The sequence below is a fragment of the Phaenicophaeus curvirostris genome, chromosome 4 (assembly GCF_032191515.1).
Source record: "Phaenicophaeus curvirostris isolate KB17595 chromosome 4, BPBGC_Pcur_1.0, whole genome shotgun sequence".
Lineage (NCBI taxonomy): Eukaryota > Metazoa > Chordata > Aves > Cuculiformes > Cuculidae > Phaenicophaeus > Phaenicophaeus curvirostris.
In genome coordinates, this window is record NC_091395.1 from 41024334 (window position 1) to 41039838 (window position 15505).

General features: G+C 34.6%; 1 protein-coding gene across 1 annotated transcript in view; it reads right to left on the bottom strand.

The window, feature by feature from the left end:
- Positions 1 to 210: 210 nt before the first annotated feature.
- VEGFC (vascular endothelial growth factor C) overlaps positions 211 to 15505 on the bottom strand; it is an 82672-nt gene continuing 67377 nt past the window's right edge. Inside the window, 5 exon segments of the mRNA XM_069855855.1 lie at positions 211 to 282; positions 2259 to 3463; positions 7769 to 8099; positions 8348 to 8457; positions 14227 to 14378. Of these exon segments, the coding sequence (XP_069711956.1) occupies positions 3349 to 3463; positions 7769 to 8099; positions 8348 to 8457; positions 14227 to 14378 (708 nt within the window). The 3' untranslated portion in view covers positions 211 to 282; positions 2259 to 3348.

The window sequence follows — 15505 nt, forward strand, 5'->3', positions numbered from 1 at the left end:
TGCAAAATTGGTAATATCTTAATGTTTGCTACTGCTCTGCTTCCATTACATTTGGACATGAAAATAAAAATGAGTCCAGCTATGTTATTCTACAAAACAGGCTTAATCAATCCAGAGCTTTTAAGAGCTCTAGTATAATGTGGACTCTTAAACTTGCATTAAAATGACCAATTTTATTAGTCATTCATATTTATTACATTAGAAAAATACCTGGTCCATTTGATCTTAGTATTTCATTGCTCAATCAGAAGGTTGTCCTGTGTTTTTGCCCAGAAGTTTTATCTGAAACGGGAAAGGAAACCAGAAAGAGAACAAAAGGAATTAATAAAATAAGTAATCAAAATTTTTTTTCAGTCTTTCAATATAGTAAAAATCATATAATATTAAAAATTATTACAATATCATATTGAATAAACCAGAAAAGTTTTGAAAATTCTGAGTTGATCGCCTTTAAACTTTTCCATTTGAGAGCAACATTTTATATCTCCAAATAATGCAAAATTAAATAATATTTTATTAATTAAGTAATATTTAGAAGAACATAGTCTATTCCTTTGCTTATCAGTCGATGAGCTTGCTGGTTGTGTAAATTATTCCATTCCTAGCTTATGACATAGACATGATAGCTAATTATTTTCCCAGAAAATCACAGAGAGTAAGATGTTAAAATTCAAGGTCATCTACAGTTCTCACTGAGATCTGAAGACATTACTAACACTAAGCCTTTCAAGATGATACCGTTCACGTGCAAGATTTCATGCAGGTCTTTCAAACAGGACTAAGATAATTGATTTACTATCTTGTTAAACTATCTTGTGTAATTAAGCAAATATTTCAGCAGACTAACACCACATATTGTAAATATTATGACCTTCTGCTAATACAGGTAGAGAGAGGTTGCCCTGCATAATTTATTGTCTTTTTATATTATGATATTGGAAGAGTACAGAAACTGTTGTAAATTCTTGATGAAATGCAAGTATGAGTCTGTTTACTTTTAAACGTGTTTTACTGCAGTTACAGTCTATGTTGTGTCCCATCTCATACCACCTCTCCCCCCATATTTTTTGTAGAAGGTACGAGGGGGGGAGTTATACAAATAACATTATAAGCCTTTTATTCAGTTAGTGCAGAATAACTTGCTTATAGAATTCTTACCTATATTTTAAGATCTTTTAAGCTGTATTTTCTGTCTTTCATACAGTTTAAGAATATAAAGTTAACACTTGAAATGAAGATGAAAATATCAAATTACACTTCAAAACTGAAAATGGTGTAAACCTATCAGTTATTTTATATAATAGGTACAAGGAAGACCTGCTATGCAGGTTATGCCACCACTTTATATTTCTCCACAGATAAATGCTTGCTTAAATATAGATGATTTTGTGACAGTACTGAGATAAACAGAATCACACTTCATCATTTAAAATGGGAAATCTGTAGCCTACACTAACAATAGAGATATTGTCTTCTTGTGTATAATACATTATTCAAAAAAAAGGATATTTTCATGTAAAGCAGAATTTGAGAGTCTTATTACCATAAAATACTATCAACTGATCACATGTTGTATTCATCATCCAAATACCATTGAAAATGTTTGACCCATCACTTGGTGAGACATTAACCTGATTGGTGGTTACTTTTAGAAGCAATGTCTTGGCTTTCTTTAAATCTCAGCTTTACTTAGTGGTCTATGTGATTTATGTCTGGAAGTCTCCAAGTTTGTTAATTAATAATTTTAATAAGTTAAGAAATTTTAAAATATGTATTCAAGAACATAATTCTTACTGAATGCTGATGTTTGCAATAAAGTTGGAGTTTCCTGATCAGCGCTCTCATTTTCAAAGTCCCTGGCTTCCCTTCCCTACCCTGATGATTTTGAAGTGTAGTATGCTCAGTAGAAATCCAAATATCTACTTAGCCAGAATGGTTTTATTAGATCTGTTTTCATGAACTCCTTTTGAATAATTTAGACATGAAAAGAGAGCATTGCTCAATTTAGTAGTTCTTTATTTGTCCAGTATTGTAACTATAACCTACATAGAATAACTTATTGGAATGCAGTTTTTCTCTGTCTTCACTTGTGGCCTCCTCCTTTTAAATCACAATAGCATATTTTATCTGTTAGATACTGGCTTCCACTTCTGCATACAGTAAAGTTTCTACAAAAATCCTTCAAACTTCTGTAATATTGTAATTTTCAATAATTGTTCTATGCACATTGCTCTTCCCATGCAAGTTAAAAATCTTACCTCTTTTTGGAGTTGTAGATGTTTGATTTCACGTTCTCTTTAATAAAGAGAAGTTCTGACAATTTTTCACATAGAGATTATTTCAATCAATACCTGAGTGGTGGAAGTTCTTTCATGTTCCCCTTGGAATATAAATTGTATTTTTTTCCTTCAAAGTATTTTTGCACACGTATATATTGTTGATCAATATATGACTGTATGAAACAGTAAAGTGTGTTTAGTTGTAAATTTTGCAATATAGCCTGTAATACTAAATAAAGAGCACGGCTGGCATTTCCACTTTCAGACTAACGAGCTTCAATAGACATTCTTTTATATTCTTTAGAAATGCTAACAAGAAATAAAATAAAAGGTGAATATACTGGAATGTGAGTAGTTGCTGCAGTCCCCTAAATGTAGTCCTTATCCTTGGGCAATGTATGGAATCTCCAATATTTTCATTCATTATTAATTGTGTTTGCTTTGCTAGGTTAATTCAAGAAACAGAAATATCATTGGGTCATGAAACACAAAGTATAACACTTTCTGCTTCAAACAACATACAAAACAGGTATGAGAAAATGTAGTCTTCCCTTCATAAAAGTCTTTTAACCACTTTCCCCCTTCTTGTAATAATTCTGGTAATGAAGCTGAATTGTAGTTCCTTTCTGCAGGCAAACAATTAAAATTTCTCACCATTATATAATACAATTTCCATTTTATTTTAAACATACTTTGCATGATATAAAAATATTGATCACAGTGAGCTTTAACAATTGTTACTGCTATAAACAGAAATGCTGCACAATGGTTTTAGTGGAAATAAATTATATAGTCATTATCTCTTTAAAAAAAAAATCACAAGAAGTAGAACCTAGGCTGTTTGGTCATTGGCAGAAAATAAGTCCTTATTGAGTTCTTTTATAAAACATGAACCCCAGTTATTTTCCACATTTGCTTTCCATATCTTGAGAAAAGCACAATGCATCTGTCTCTGAAAGCCCCACAGGGTTTCTGGTGAACATTTAATTCCAAATATTAGCAAAGTTTCTGTTGCTCTCTTGTTCTAATGGAAAAATGTACACCAAAATAGCAAGTAGTGCTCTTTTCACTAATTCATAAGTGGTCTTTTCCAATATGTGGGTACACAGCGGCACACTTCTTCGCTAAAATAGAATCCAGCATCACAGCGTTTCGTTCGGACTGTACACGGTGGTCTGTAACAACTAAAATGAAAAGAAACGGTCATTAACATAACACCATCATTTATATTAACCTGCAGTAGAAATCTGTGTAGATTTAGATTGCCATTTCTCAATGGGTTATTTAATTCCTACAAATATGTATCTTTTAATTTCTGTTTATGTTCTCACAACTACTTTGAATTTGAGTATTCTTCATAAAAGACAATGAAAGAATAATGAATGCTATTGAAGCAAAATTATTCTATTGCAACAAATACTCATGAATATTTTTAACATATTGCCTGGTTGTAGTTGCATTCTAATCTTATCTTAGGTAGTATTTCTTTAAATTTGAAAATACAGTAGTATATTTCTCTGCTTAATTTGGCTTGATCTGACCTACTGCATGCTGCCAGCTTGAGGTGGCAATCCAGAAGAAGGTGAGGCCAGTGGGGATATATCTACACTATCTATGCAATAGTTCAGAGCCTGCATGTTTATGATAAATCATAAAGAAAAAAGGACAGAAATAGTCCCTCTTTGATAAAAGAAAAGTTTAACAGGAATAGAGCATTAAATAAGAAGTCCTATCTACCTAAAATGCAGCAGAAGTTTTCTTCACAGATTCCTTGACCAAAAAATAGAAGTTATACAAAGATAATATCTCTGGTTGTCCCTGAACTCTTCCTTTTCCTATTTTATTTTTTATTAAAACAAGAACTTGACCTAAAATAACCTTACAATAACAATGCTAAACACTTTCTGGTGTATAATGGAAACAAAGTACAAGTCTGGGGCTTTTTTCAGACACTGGCAATGAGTCAAAAGACAGAAGTATATGTTTTGAATTTCAACACAGTTCTACTTGAAACTTGTATTTAAATGTCTGCCTGTTTGTAAAACACTGATATTATGATCTATTACTATAATTCATAGTTTCTTCAGTTCAAAGGCACTACAGTAGGCTATATTAAGGCAATGCCACTATCCTCTTCCCTAGGCAATTCTTGTTTCAGACGTGTGGCTACTCTTATTACTGTTGCAGATAAGGTAATTTGTTGTGTGCTTGTTTTGGATGCCAGGTTTCTACTTCATAATAATTTGTGATATGAGGTCTGGATTACAGTTCAATTAATTCAAGCCAGCTAGCTCAATCAATGAACCTGGCTATGAGGAAAACAATAAGGAATGAGGAAGACCACAAACATGACATTCATTAACTAGTTACATCTTGCTTAGTGCTTTCAATGTTATTATTCATAGATTATCTCACCAGTGTGGTCTCTGTAATTTCGTGCCACTTACCACAGGAATTTGAGATCAGTGTAAGTGCTCATGGAAATTTCTCAAAGTCTACTGACCTTTTGCCCAATGAAATTTGGAAACAGTAGTAAAAGGCAAAAAAATCACAGTGTCACTTGAGAAAGCAAGCAAGTGAAGCTTACTGCCTTACACCTTTTCCAGAGTGTCTAATACTCTGAGCAAATAAGCAACCAGCATGAGCTTTGTTCCAGGGAAAAGGTACTCCATGGAGACGCTGTGGATGAAACACTGAACTCACTTGCCTTTTTGCCTATCTCTGCCGTGAAAGTTAGACTATTTAGTGAACTGAATGACTGTAGAATGAAGTAAGAGAAAGATAAGGGGAAAAAAAAAAAGACAAAGCCAAACTCTTCCACCCGCCTATAACATGCTGCACAAAATGAAAAGCACACATGTAATTTATGCCTTCCAATGAACCGTAAGATTCAACTTAACCTACACTTGAGAGTGCCTGTAAAACATCTCTCCCATGTGAGTTCGTGTCTAGCAGCAGTCAAGGTCGGGTTACTGCAATTTTATCCTTATTTGGAACATCTGAACAGAGCGAGAAAGCTCCTGTCCTCCTCCAAAATCCTTTGCAGCTGAGGTGCCTAGTTATCTGGCCCTGCCAAATCTGAACAAAATAAGTTTTTGAGGTGATAGCACAGGGTGAATAGTAGCAGAGCCATTGTAACTACATAAATGGGGTTTCCTTAGGAAACTCTGTTGAACAATAGATCAAGTCTTTGAAAAGATTTAGGCTGAAAGCTGTTTATGGAGTGCTTACATGTGACAGACGTCTGTTTTGATGAGGACAATTTGAGGACACTGTAGTTAAGACAGATGTTCAGTCAATATGTATAGTACTGTGTGAATCAGTGGAAACTTTCTCTTTATGGTCAGTAAGTATGATTTTTTGCTACCAAATGTCCACGTTCATTGTTTTGGGCAGTCTAACCAATTCATAGATAAAAATGAAGTAGGAAACCTACTCTCACTGGCAGTTACAGCATGATCACCTTTAAAAGCCAGTATTCTTTATGATATACATTTTTTAAATTTTGTTTTTATTTCCCTGCACCCCTAGCCTGTGCTTTGCAAACTACTTTGTATTCCATTCCTCTGGAGAAGGGTATAACAGAGGCAGAGGCATTTTAGGTACAGTGCATAAAGATGATGGTGCTTCAAAAGCAGAACCTGCAAGGACTACTCCTCTGCATGGGGAGCTGTTTAGGACACGGCTAACAGGATTTTGCTCCTGTCTAGATCTCAGGCATCTTGCACAAAGTTATTGAGTGGTACCTCCATTTACGTGGTCTCAGAACCGCAAGAGATCTTTCTTTCAAAGGCAATCAGGATGTTGCAGGGTTTTTATTTCTTTTAGAGAAAGCTTATGGTGCATAGTCAAAATGAAACCTATTCTAATTTCTTTCTTAAGAAGGAAGAGAGATTGCATCCTCTGTTTTCCTTGACATTGCTCTCATCTGCAGGACTACTGTTTATAGAACTATGGAGTAATGCCATATACAACTCTTTCTCCACGCACAGAAGAACTGCTTAGAAAAGAGAAACAGCTAAAAGCTGTACCACATTATCCTTGGAAGTGAGAGATTTAAACTCTTCATTGTATTCAACCACAACACCACAAGGAGAAGCTGTGCTCAATTCCTTCCTTCCAATACTAAGTCTTTAAATCAATAGCAGCAGCAGCTATTTATTAAGACACTTCTTAGTTTTTTTAATGCCTGATTTTTCAGGCTGTGAATGCTCTTTTCAAAAATATGGTTTATATGTGTAGTGCCGCTGAAACTACACATCAGAGTAGCACTAAGGCTTTGTAATGTGCTCAAGCTCATGTAATCAGGTTACGTTCTTTACTCCTGCAAATGTAAAATTGAAGTACATGCTGAACAATAAAGAAAACATTGTTTCTTATGTTTCTAACAACTCTATATTCCGCTCAAAAGGCCAAATGTAGGAGAACAGATAAAGGCAATTATTAATATTTTCCCCCATTTAAAGAGTTCAACAGAAGTCTCATTCCTAATACTAGACATGTTTTCTTTATTCAAAATTAACTAATGTATGTGCTTCTGGCAATATATTTACACCAATTAATTACATGTTATATTAAAAACTATTTAAGTTTTACTTTTGAGCAGAAATGAATTACAAAAAATATTTAAATGTCCTAATTTTCTATTTTCCATTTCAAGTATCTGAATGCTTCTGGACTTGCTGTTTGTTATAAATATAATATAAATAATTCCCATATATTAATAAATAAATTATTGTTCTCACCCAAAGGGAACTGTTTCTGTTTTAACAAACTTACTTTACACAAACATTTTCCCCACAAAATATACAAGGCAGAAATAATATTGTTTGTTTCTCAGAACCTAGTCATTCACATTTTTATATACAGACTGCTAACCACTATGGATGTAGCAGTAGTGGAAGGAAAAGTTCCTGATATATATAAAGCAATTGCACAGTTTTCTTCCAAACCAAATACCATTTTAAATTATGAATGTGGGTGGTCTGTATCATAGTTCTATATGTTTACTTTTCACAGAAATCACCCACAGCCCTAAGACTTCTAAAAAAAATCTTCAGTTGATCAAAACATAGGATATGCAAACATTTAGGAACTGAAAATGAGTGATGGTATCTCCAGAACTACCCCCTGCAAGCTAACTGGGAATATTTGGAGTATTTCAATTGTAATATTCAGTTCTTGGGAAAAGCGGAGTGGCTTTTTAAGTAGCATAAAAAATAGAGAGCTTGAACTTACAGCTCATTTTCATCAAAAGATAAATCACATGAAGTAATAGTAAGAATACAAGAAACTAAACATGATTTAAAATACTTATTCTGCCTAGTAGTTTCTTCTTAGCGATGATAAAAGTAATAAAAAATAAAACCAAATTGAAGAGTTTTGCTATTTACGGAAAGCTACAAAGCAATCCAACAAGGTAGCTAATAATGCTACACAACAATCTGTACCTTAAACACAATAAAAGGGCTAAAGACTTGAGTTTTTACCTGCATGTCTGGTGATGGAACCTTTTTCCTTTCAAGAAGCATTTGTTGGGAGATTCTATACATTCACAAATGCATTTTGCAGGATTTAGAGGCTGGTGTTTAGGACATGTCTTTTTACATACACACTGGCACTTATCTTCATCAAATTCCTTGTTTGGCCCACAGGAAGCAGGAAGAAGTTTGTTTTTGCACGTGCACTGACATGATGATCTGTCTAATTCTTTGTAAGGTCCACAGCTTGAGGGCTGCATGCCCCCTTTGCAGACACATTGACAGGTTTCTTCATCCAGCTCTTTGTTTGGTCCACAAATATGGAATCCTTCAGAAGTGTCTAGAAATACAGGAAAGTTGCACAGTTATTAGAATTTTGTCTCTACTCATTCTATATGTTTAAGTGAAGAAATGGTATCAAATTCATACCTTTTAAGGTGTTTTAAGAAGAAACATATATCAAAAGACAGTCAATATTCCATGATAATATTAATAAAGATTCGACTATTTACTTTTCATGTTTTTACTTTCTCCTTTATGTAATTAAAACATGGAACTACATTTAATCATTTAGGCAAAAGTACTTACCAGAATCTTCAGCATGAGAGGAGAAATCAAAATCATGCTGTGCCAAACATCTGCAAATTTGATTATTCCAGATATGATTTTTTGGACAGGTCTTGTTTACCACATGGCACCTGTGGAATGAAATATAATGTTGATTTATTACCATAAGAACTCAACGAAAAAAGATTGATTTTAGGTGCTAATTACTTTTGTTTCCCTCCATTACAAGACCCTTTTGAAGAGTTTCAACTCTTTCATAATCTTATTTTTGTCTCCTATCAAATCTGTTACTAATTAAGGTTCTCCCCACTACAGGAATCTTCAACTATTTGTAGGACACACCTTCTCATATTTCAAGTTTTAGTTCTAACTTCTAGAAAGTGATATCTGTACTTTCCTAATGTAGTTTGGAAACAGATGTAACCGTTGAAAGGAAGCCTTATATAGAAAATAGACAGGTACAAAAAATATTTTTGTGCCAAATACTGCAGAGGTGGTATTATGTATAAATTTCTACATTGTTTTTAGGTGTACAAAGAAATGTTTTCACACATATAGACATCAAAAGACAACTGATAATAGCTTCTGAATGAATGCCATAGAGCAGACTCTAATTTTTAAAACAAAATTAGTTTATCAGATTCCTTTCCCCTTTATGTGAAAGTTTTGTGCCATTAACTGACACTTTCTCATTAGCCACTCAAATCCCAGTCAGTTTTCTTGAATCTAAAGATTTAGACTTCAGCAGTGATGCTTTTTCACTTTAGAAATGAAAGACAATAAACAATTTAACAGTTTAACATTCTTTACCTGCTAATGTTTTGCAGTCAACGTAGTGGTACCATAGAAAGCAAAAAAATCCTAACAGCAGTTGGTCTCTTTTTAAAGGATGACTGATCCTGTGTAGGTACACCACAGACACAATATTTGTGTATTATTTGATCTTCCCTGCTTGCAATTTCTTGATTACCAGAGGTGACAACTTTTAACAAGTCTTTCCTAACTTCATGCATCCAGGCTATGTCATTTATTCATTGTTTCTGTAGTGTCTATAAAATCCTCATCTGTTAAGACAGCACATGCATTACACATTTAAAGTACTATTCATTCCCCTGAGCAACATTACTCATGCACTGAGAAATGCAGGTGCTAGGACATTCTTCCGTGATCATCATTCAAGTATACCACTCCCCTTCACCACATTAAATGACTCTTTGCTTGTAAAGACTGTTGTAGTTAAACATCACCCTGCAACATCTCATGTTTTATGAAGCTGGTGTTTCCTGATTTAATACCACTAGTGATCTTACTTTTACTCCCTTGGCACAGTCATCCTTTTGCCTGCCTCCTCATTCTGCTTTAGAAATGGTATGGATAACTTAGAGACTTTTTATTGTATTCTGTTTTAAAAAAAAACAATAAAACCAACTCGCACCTGGAGAAGCCTAGCTCTACCCAGGAGTGTTTAAAACTAAGTACAGAAGGAAGCCAGCATGAAAACACAAAATAAATACCAACTGCACATGAATCCATGAGAAGATAGTGTTGATATAAAAAGCAAGTTACAAAAGAACTTAAAGAGAATAATACATATGTCAGCATTACAGTTAGAGACGTCCAGCAAAAGGAACTGGAATTCTTGTTTACAAATTCTACTCTGTTTGCTATTACAGAAAACTATGCAGGGGTAATTTTGCAAAACAACTTTGCAAAAAAAATTCAGTACCTCTTTCCAAATCATTGTCAATTCGACTAAAAATAAATAAATAAATAAATAAACTCAACATGCTGATTTGTTACCAGTCACTATCAGGACAGATAATGCACAATAGGGGGAAACAACTAATGTGTACACCATATATCCAACAATATATAAAATATGCTTATCAGCTGTGTGAGTGCCTAACTACAAATCATGGGGAAAAAAAGGTCATCATAGAGACCTGGCTCTGAATTATGTTTATTGGAAGCCCCTCTGTTTACCCCCTCTCCCCCTGCCCTCATCACTAAACTTCTAAACCAAAGTGACAATAGTTTCTCAGTCAGTTGTTGCATGTCTTGATGACATTCTATATAAACAGAGAAGAGTACAATTTACGACAGAACTAATCCATGAGTTATTCTGAAACACTGGTTAACATGAACTGACATGCTTCAACTCTGCAAGTACATAGAGTTAGTTACTACTTTTTAGAAGACAAAAATTTAAGTGGGAGAACAGGCAAAGCCCTAGATCTTAATTCCAGGAAAAAGTAAAGCAGAAAATATATTTTATACATATCAAAAATAAATCTACTAAATCCACTATTGGTATTCTATCTTATATGTCATTTTTCACAGAATCACAGAACAACCAGGTTGGAAGAGACCCACCGGATCATCGAGTCCAACCGTTCCCATCAAACACTAAACCATATCCCTCAGCACCTCATCCACCCGTGCCTTAAACACCTCCAGGGAAGGTGACTCAACCACCTCCCTGGGCAGCCTGTTCCAGTGTCCAATGACCCTTTCTGTAAAGAATTTTATGTGCCTGTGCATCATGACACAATCCAGGCTTGAATTCTTATTAGATCCCAAGTGTTACTACTCTAAAACCATAGATTATACTCCTAGGCTTTTCTTTTCAGTAATACATAAAAAAGTCATTACTATATTTCTGTTAAAAGGAGCATGTGCATGTATACATGCACACGTGCAGGTGTGCCACTGTGACAAGAAAGTACATTTCCAAGTTCTGGCTTTACAGCAGTTTCACTAGCATTCACACCTATAAATAAAAACGTTAAGGGAAAGAAGTTGAAAAGAAATTGAGAATTTCAGTAAAAATTAAAATAATATTGTTTGTTTCTCAGAACCTAGTCATTCACATTTTTATATACAGACTGCTAACCACTATGGATGTAGCAGTAGTGGAAGGAAAAGTTCTTGATATATATAAAGCAATTGCACAGTTTTCTTCCAAACCAAATTCCATTTTAAATTATGAATGTGGGCGGTCTGTTTCATAGATCTATATGTTTACTTTTCATGGAAATCACCCACAGCCTTAAGACTTCTAAAAAATCTTTAGTATCAGTTGATCAAAACATAGGATATGCAAACATATAGGAACTGAAAATGAGTGATGGTATCTCCAGAACTACCCCCTGCAAGCTAACTGGGAATATTTGGGGTATTTCAATTGTAATATTCAGTTCTTGGGAAAAGCGGAGTGGCTTTTTAAGAAGCATAAAAAATAGACAGCCAATGGCATGAGGTTTAACAAGGCCAAATGCCGGGTCCTGCACTTGGGGCACAACAACCCTATGCAGTGCTACAGACTAGGAGAAGTCTGGCTAGAAAGCTGCCTGGAGGAGAGGGACCTGGGGGTGTTGGTTGACAGCAACTGAACATGAGCCAGCAGTGTGCCCAGGTGGCCAAGAAGGCCAATGGCATCTTGGCTTGTATCAGAAACGACGTGACCAGCAGGTCCAGGGAGGTTATTCTCCCGCTGTACTCGGCACTGGTGAGACCGCTCCTCAAATACTGTGATAGGTTCTGGGCCCCTCATGACAAGAAGGATGTTGAGGCTCTGGAGCGAGTCCAGAGAAGAGCAACAAAGCTGGTGAGGGGGCTGGAGAACAGGCCTTATGAGGAGCGGCTGAGAGAGCTGGGGGTGTTTAGCCTGGAGAAGAGGAGGCTGAAGGGAGACCTCATTGCTTTCTATAACTACCTAAAAGGAGGTTGTAGAGAGGAGGGTGCTGGCCTCTTCTCCCAAGTGACAGGGGACAGGACAAGAGGGAATGGCCTCAAGCTCCGCCAGGGGAGATTTAGGCTGGACATTAGGAAAAAATTTTTCACAGAAAGGGTCATTGGGCACTGGAACAGGCTGCCCAGGGAGGTGGTTGATTCACCTTCCCTGGAGGTGTTTAAGGCACGGGTGTACGAGGTGCTAAGGGGAATGGTTTAGTGTTTGATAGGAATGGTTGGGCTCGATGATCCGGTGGGTCTCTTCCAACCTGGTGGTTCTATGATTCTATGATTCTATGAACATACAGCTCATTTTCATCGAAAGAAAAAGATAAATCACGTGAATAGTAAGAATACAAGAAACTAAACATGATTTAAACCATGATTTTATTCTGCCTAGTAGTTTCCTCTTAGAAACGATAAACATAATAGAAAATAAAACCAAACAGAAAATAAATAAATCAAGAATAAAACTGAAAAGAGTTTTGCTGTTTACTTAAGGCTACAAAGCAATCCAACAAGGTAGCTAATAACACAACATAAAATTTTATACCTTAAACACAATAAAAGGGCTAAAGGCTTGAGTTTTTACGTGCATGCCTGATGATGGAAACTTTTTCCTTTCAAGAAGCATTTATTGGAATATTCTATATTGAGAACTATTTTATACTGAGAACTTCAGTTCAAATTAGAAAAACCCTAGTGGGATTCTGAAAAGCATCCAGGCACCAACAAGGAACATGTAAATACCTTTCCTTTCTAGAATCTAGAAGCATTCTGCTTCTTTGGTTTGTGGCTTTGGAGGTCTTTTTCTGTTTGTTTACTTTGTTTTTTTTTTTCTCGTAAATAACCATAATTATAAACTTAAAGACAGCCCTTTACTGCAGAGCAGGTCTGTATACATTCTGATATACGGGTATAGTACTAATGTGTCTCTCCTTTGTCGAAGCATGATTCCTTACTCACAGGACAGCCAGCTACCTGGGAGTACAGGTCTTGTATCTGTTCCCTCTAACTACAGGTAGCTGTTTCCTGGCGAGAACAAACTCTTGCAATGGTAAGTATAACTGCTCTTAATCTGGAAGCACTGAGAAACTTCCAACATAATTTGACTTTATTATTGTCTTAGTTTTTGATTTTTTATAATCTGCTATTTAAGCAATTAACTAAACTATTAATAGATTTCTTAATATTTTTCTAATCCACTATTTACGATCCGTATTTTGATGAACAAATTCAATAATTTGAATTCAAATAGAATAAACTCTGTGTTTAGCTGGAACATGTCAGCAAACATCCAGATTTTAACTGAATGAAAACACAGAAAAAATTGCCTAGCTTACATCTCTGGGCATTTTGTACTATTCACTTACCTTATTAAAAATGTCTATAATTAACTCCAGTTAATCTTCTAGTTATTCATTCTTCCATAAAGCAATTTTTAGTCTGTTATGTATTTCTGGCCTACTACTTATTTATACAACATGAAATCATCACTCAAGTTGTCTAAAATGAAGGGAAAGACTCTTTCAAGTGTTTTGATAATACTTGCTTTAGTGCAAGATTTCTTCTGTAACTCTTTTTCATTCAAAATCACCAAACAAATCAATGTGCTAATTCCCAGGACTGTCAACTGACCCTTTATTTTCCCTTCCCATTCTGTTTTCTTTTCACATCTGGTATATGAAGATGACCAATAAGATTTGCATTCAAAGATTCCCTAAAACCAGGCCTTCTTTTTATACAGGTTTTAATTAGGATAATACAGTTAGACAGAGAAATGTTGCCTACTCCTTATTTGCAAAAGTAGGTATTTCTTGGCGAGCTTTTAGGATTACTTTTTTTTAAAAAAAGTTGATTTTATTGATGCTTCTGTTAATCCTCAATTGCATTGTAGCTTTATCCATGAAACAAACTTGACAAACATTATTCTTCATTTTTAAATAATCTAGCCCCATTTTATCCACTGGGTAAAAAGATACTGCATTAATTCATTCACTAACATTCCCTCCATGTAAAACAATATTAGTTCTTTTGCAAAATGCATTGTGCTACCACTAAAGTGCTTAAGTTCACCTATCTTAATTGTGAAAGCTTCCAGCAATATTTTAAATCTGATTATATAGGCTTGCTCAAAACGTGAAAGGAAAGACAAGTCTCATACTTACTGAGTCTGTGTTGCTGGCAAGGAACGCCTTATGATAGAATGAACTTGTCTGTAAACATCCAACTTCGACATGCATCGGCAGGATGTGTGATTGGCAAAACTGATGGTTACAGGTTTGGGGCCATGAGAGAGAGGCACTGTGATCTCAAACAACTATAAATGGGAAAACAAAGCAAAGAACTTTTTTTTATAGAACAGTAACAGTACAACTAAAAATACTATAAGGACTTATGAAAAATTCTATAAGGAATTTAAGTTGAGATTTTTGTTCTCTACCATCATTCAGTAGTATATTCAGTTATACCACTAAGCAATCATCATATGCAAAATGAATACAATAGCTATGTTATGACAACATTTTTAGTGTTAAACACTGTTACATATCTGTTTGCTTACTATAACATTTAAACTAATGTTTAAAGAGGAAAACATACAAAGAATTCTTTTTCTAGAGGAAATTACTTCAAATTAGCAGTCTTTTAAAAGAATCTAAAACATAACATTTGGAAATTGGAGAACAAGAATAATTTAAAAGGGGTTAAGCTACAATCTAATACATCAGTTGCACAATTACAAAAGCTTGTGTAAAACAGTAATATATTGAACTTAGATGGAAACATTTTGGATGAACACGTTTTGAACTGCTGCATACTCTACTTTTGATTTTACAGTGTTCATATCAGTGTAAATTATATGGTTATCCTAAACAATGCATCTTGAACTACTGATTTTTTTCAGGATATTAAGAAACAGTAACTGTTAATAAAATAATCATGTATGTGAATTAATAAAATCCTAATTTTAGTAGGAAATGCAGGACAGCTTCAGGAATACCTTGTGGAAAACTTGAACATGTAATAATATGCAAACAGGGAAACACATTTCAGTATTCAATTCAGAACATGTACTTTATCAAAGTAAGAAGGCTTCACTGTAAGACTCAAATCTTAATAGTCTCCTCAAAAGTTAGAACACATACTTTAGGTCAAAGTCTTACAAACTATTTTCTGGCAGTATTTTTAATAGGATAATAGTGTACTGTTGCATTTTAGGTGTTTTGTCACTTTTCCAAATATGTTTATGAATATTTCTGCATCTTCTGGGGACTTTACCGCCTTTAAGATCACAGGTTATTATTCCAGTTTCAGTTGATGAGACTGTGCAACATGACTTTAATTTCTAACTGTAATTTATTTGGAATTCTTATTTATAATCAATAATTTCATACTATGGCATATAGGCATTGAAACCACTGGTAATTTTAAATTATTCAAAATATG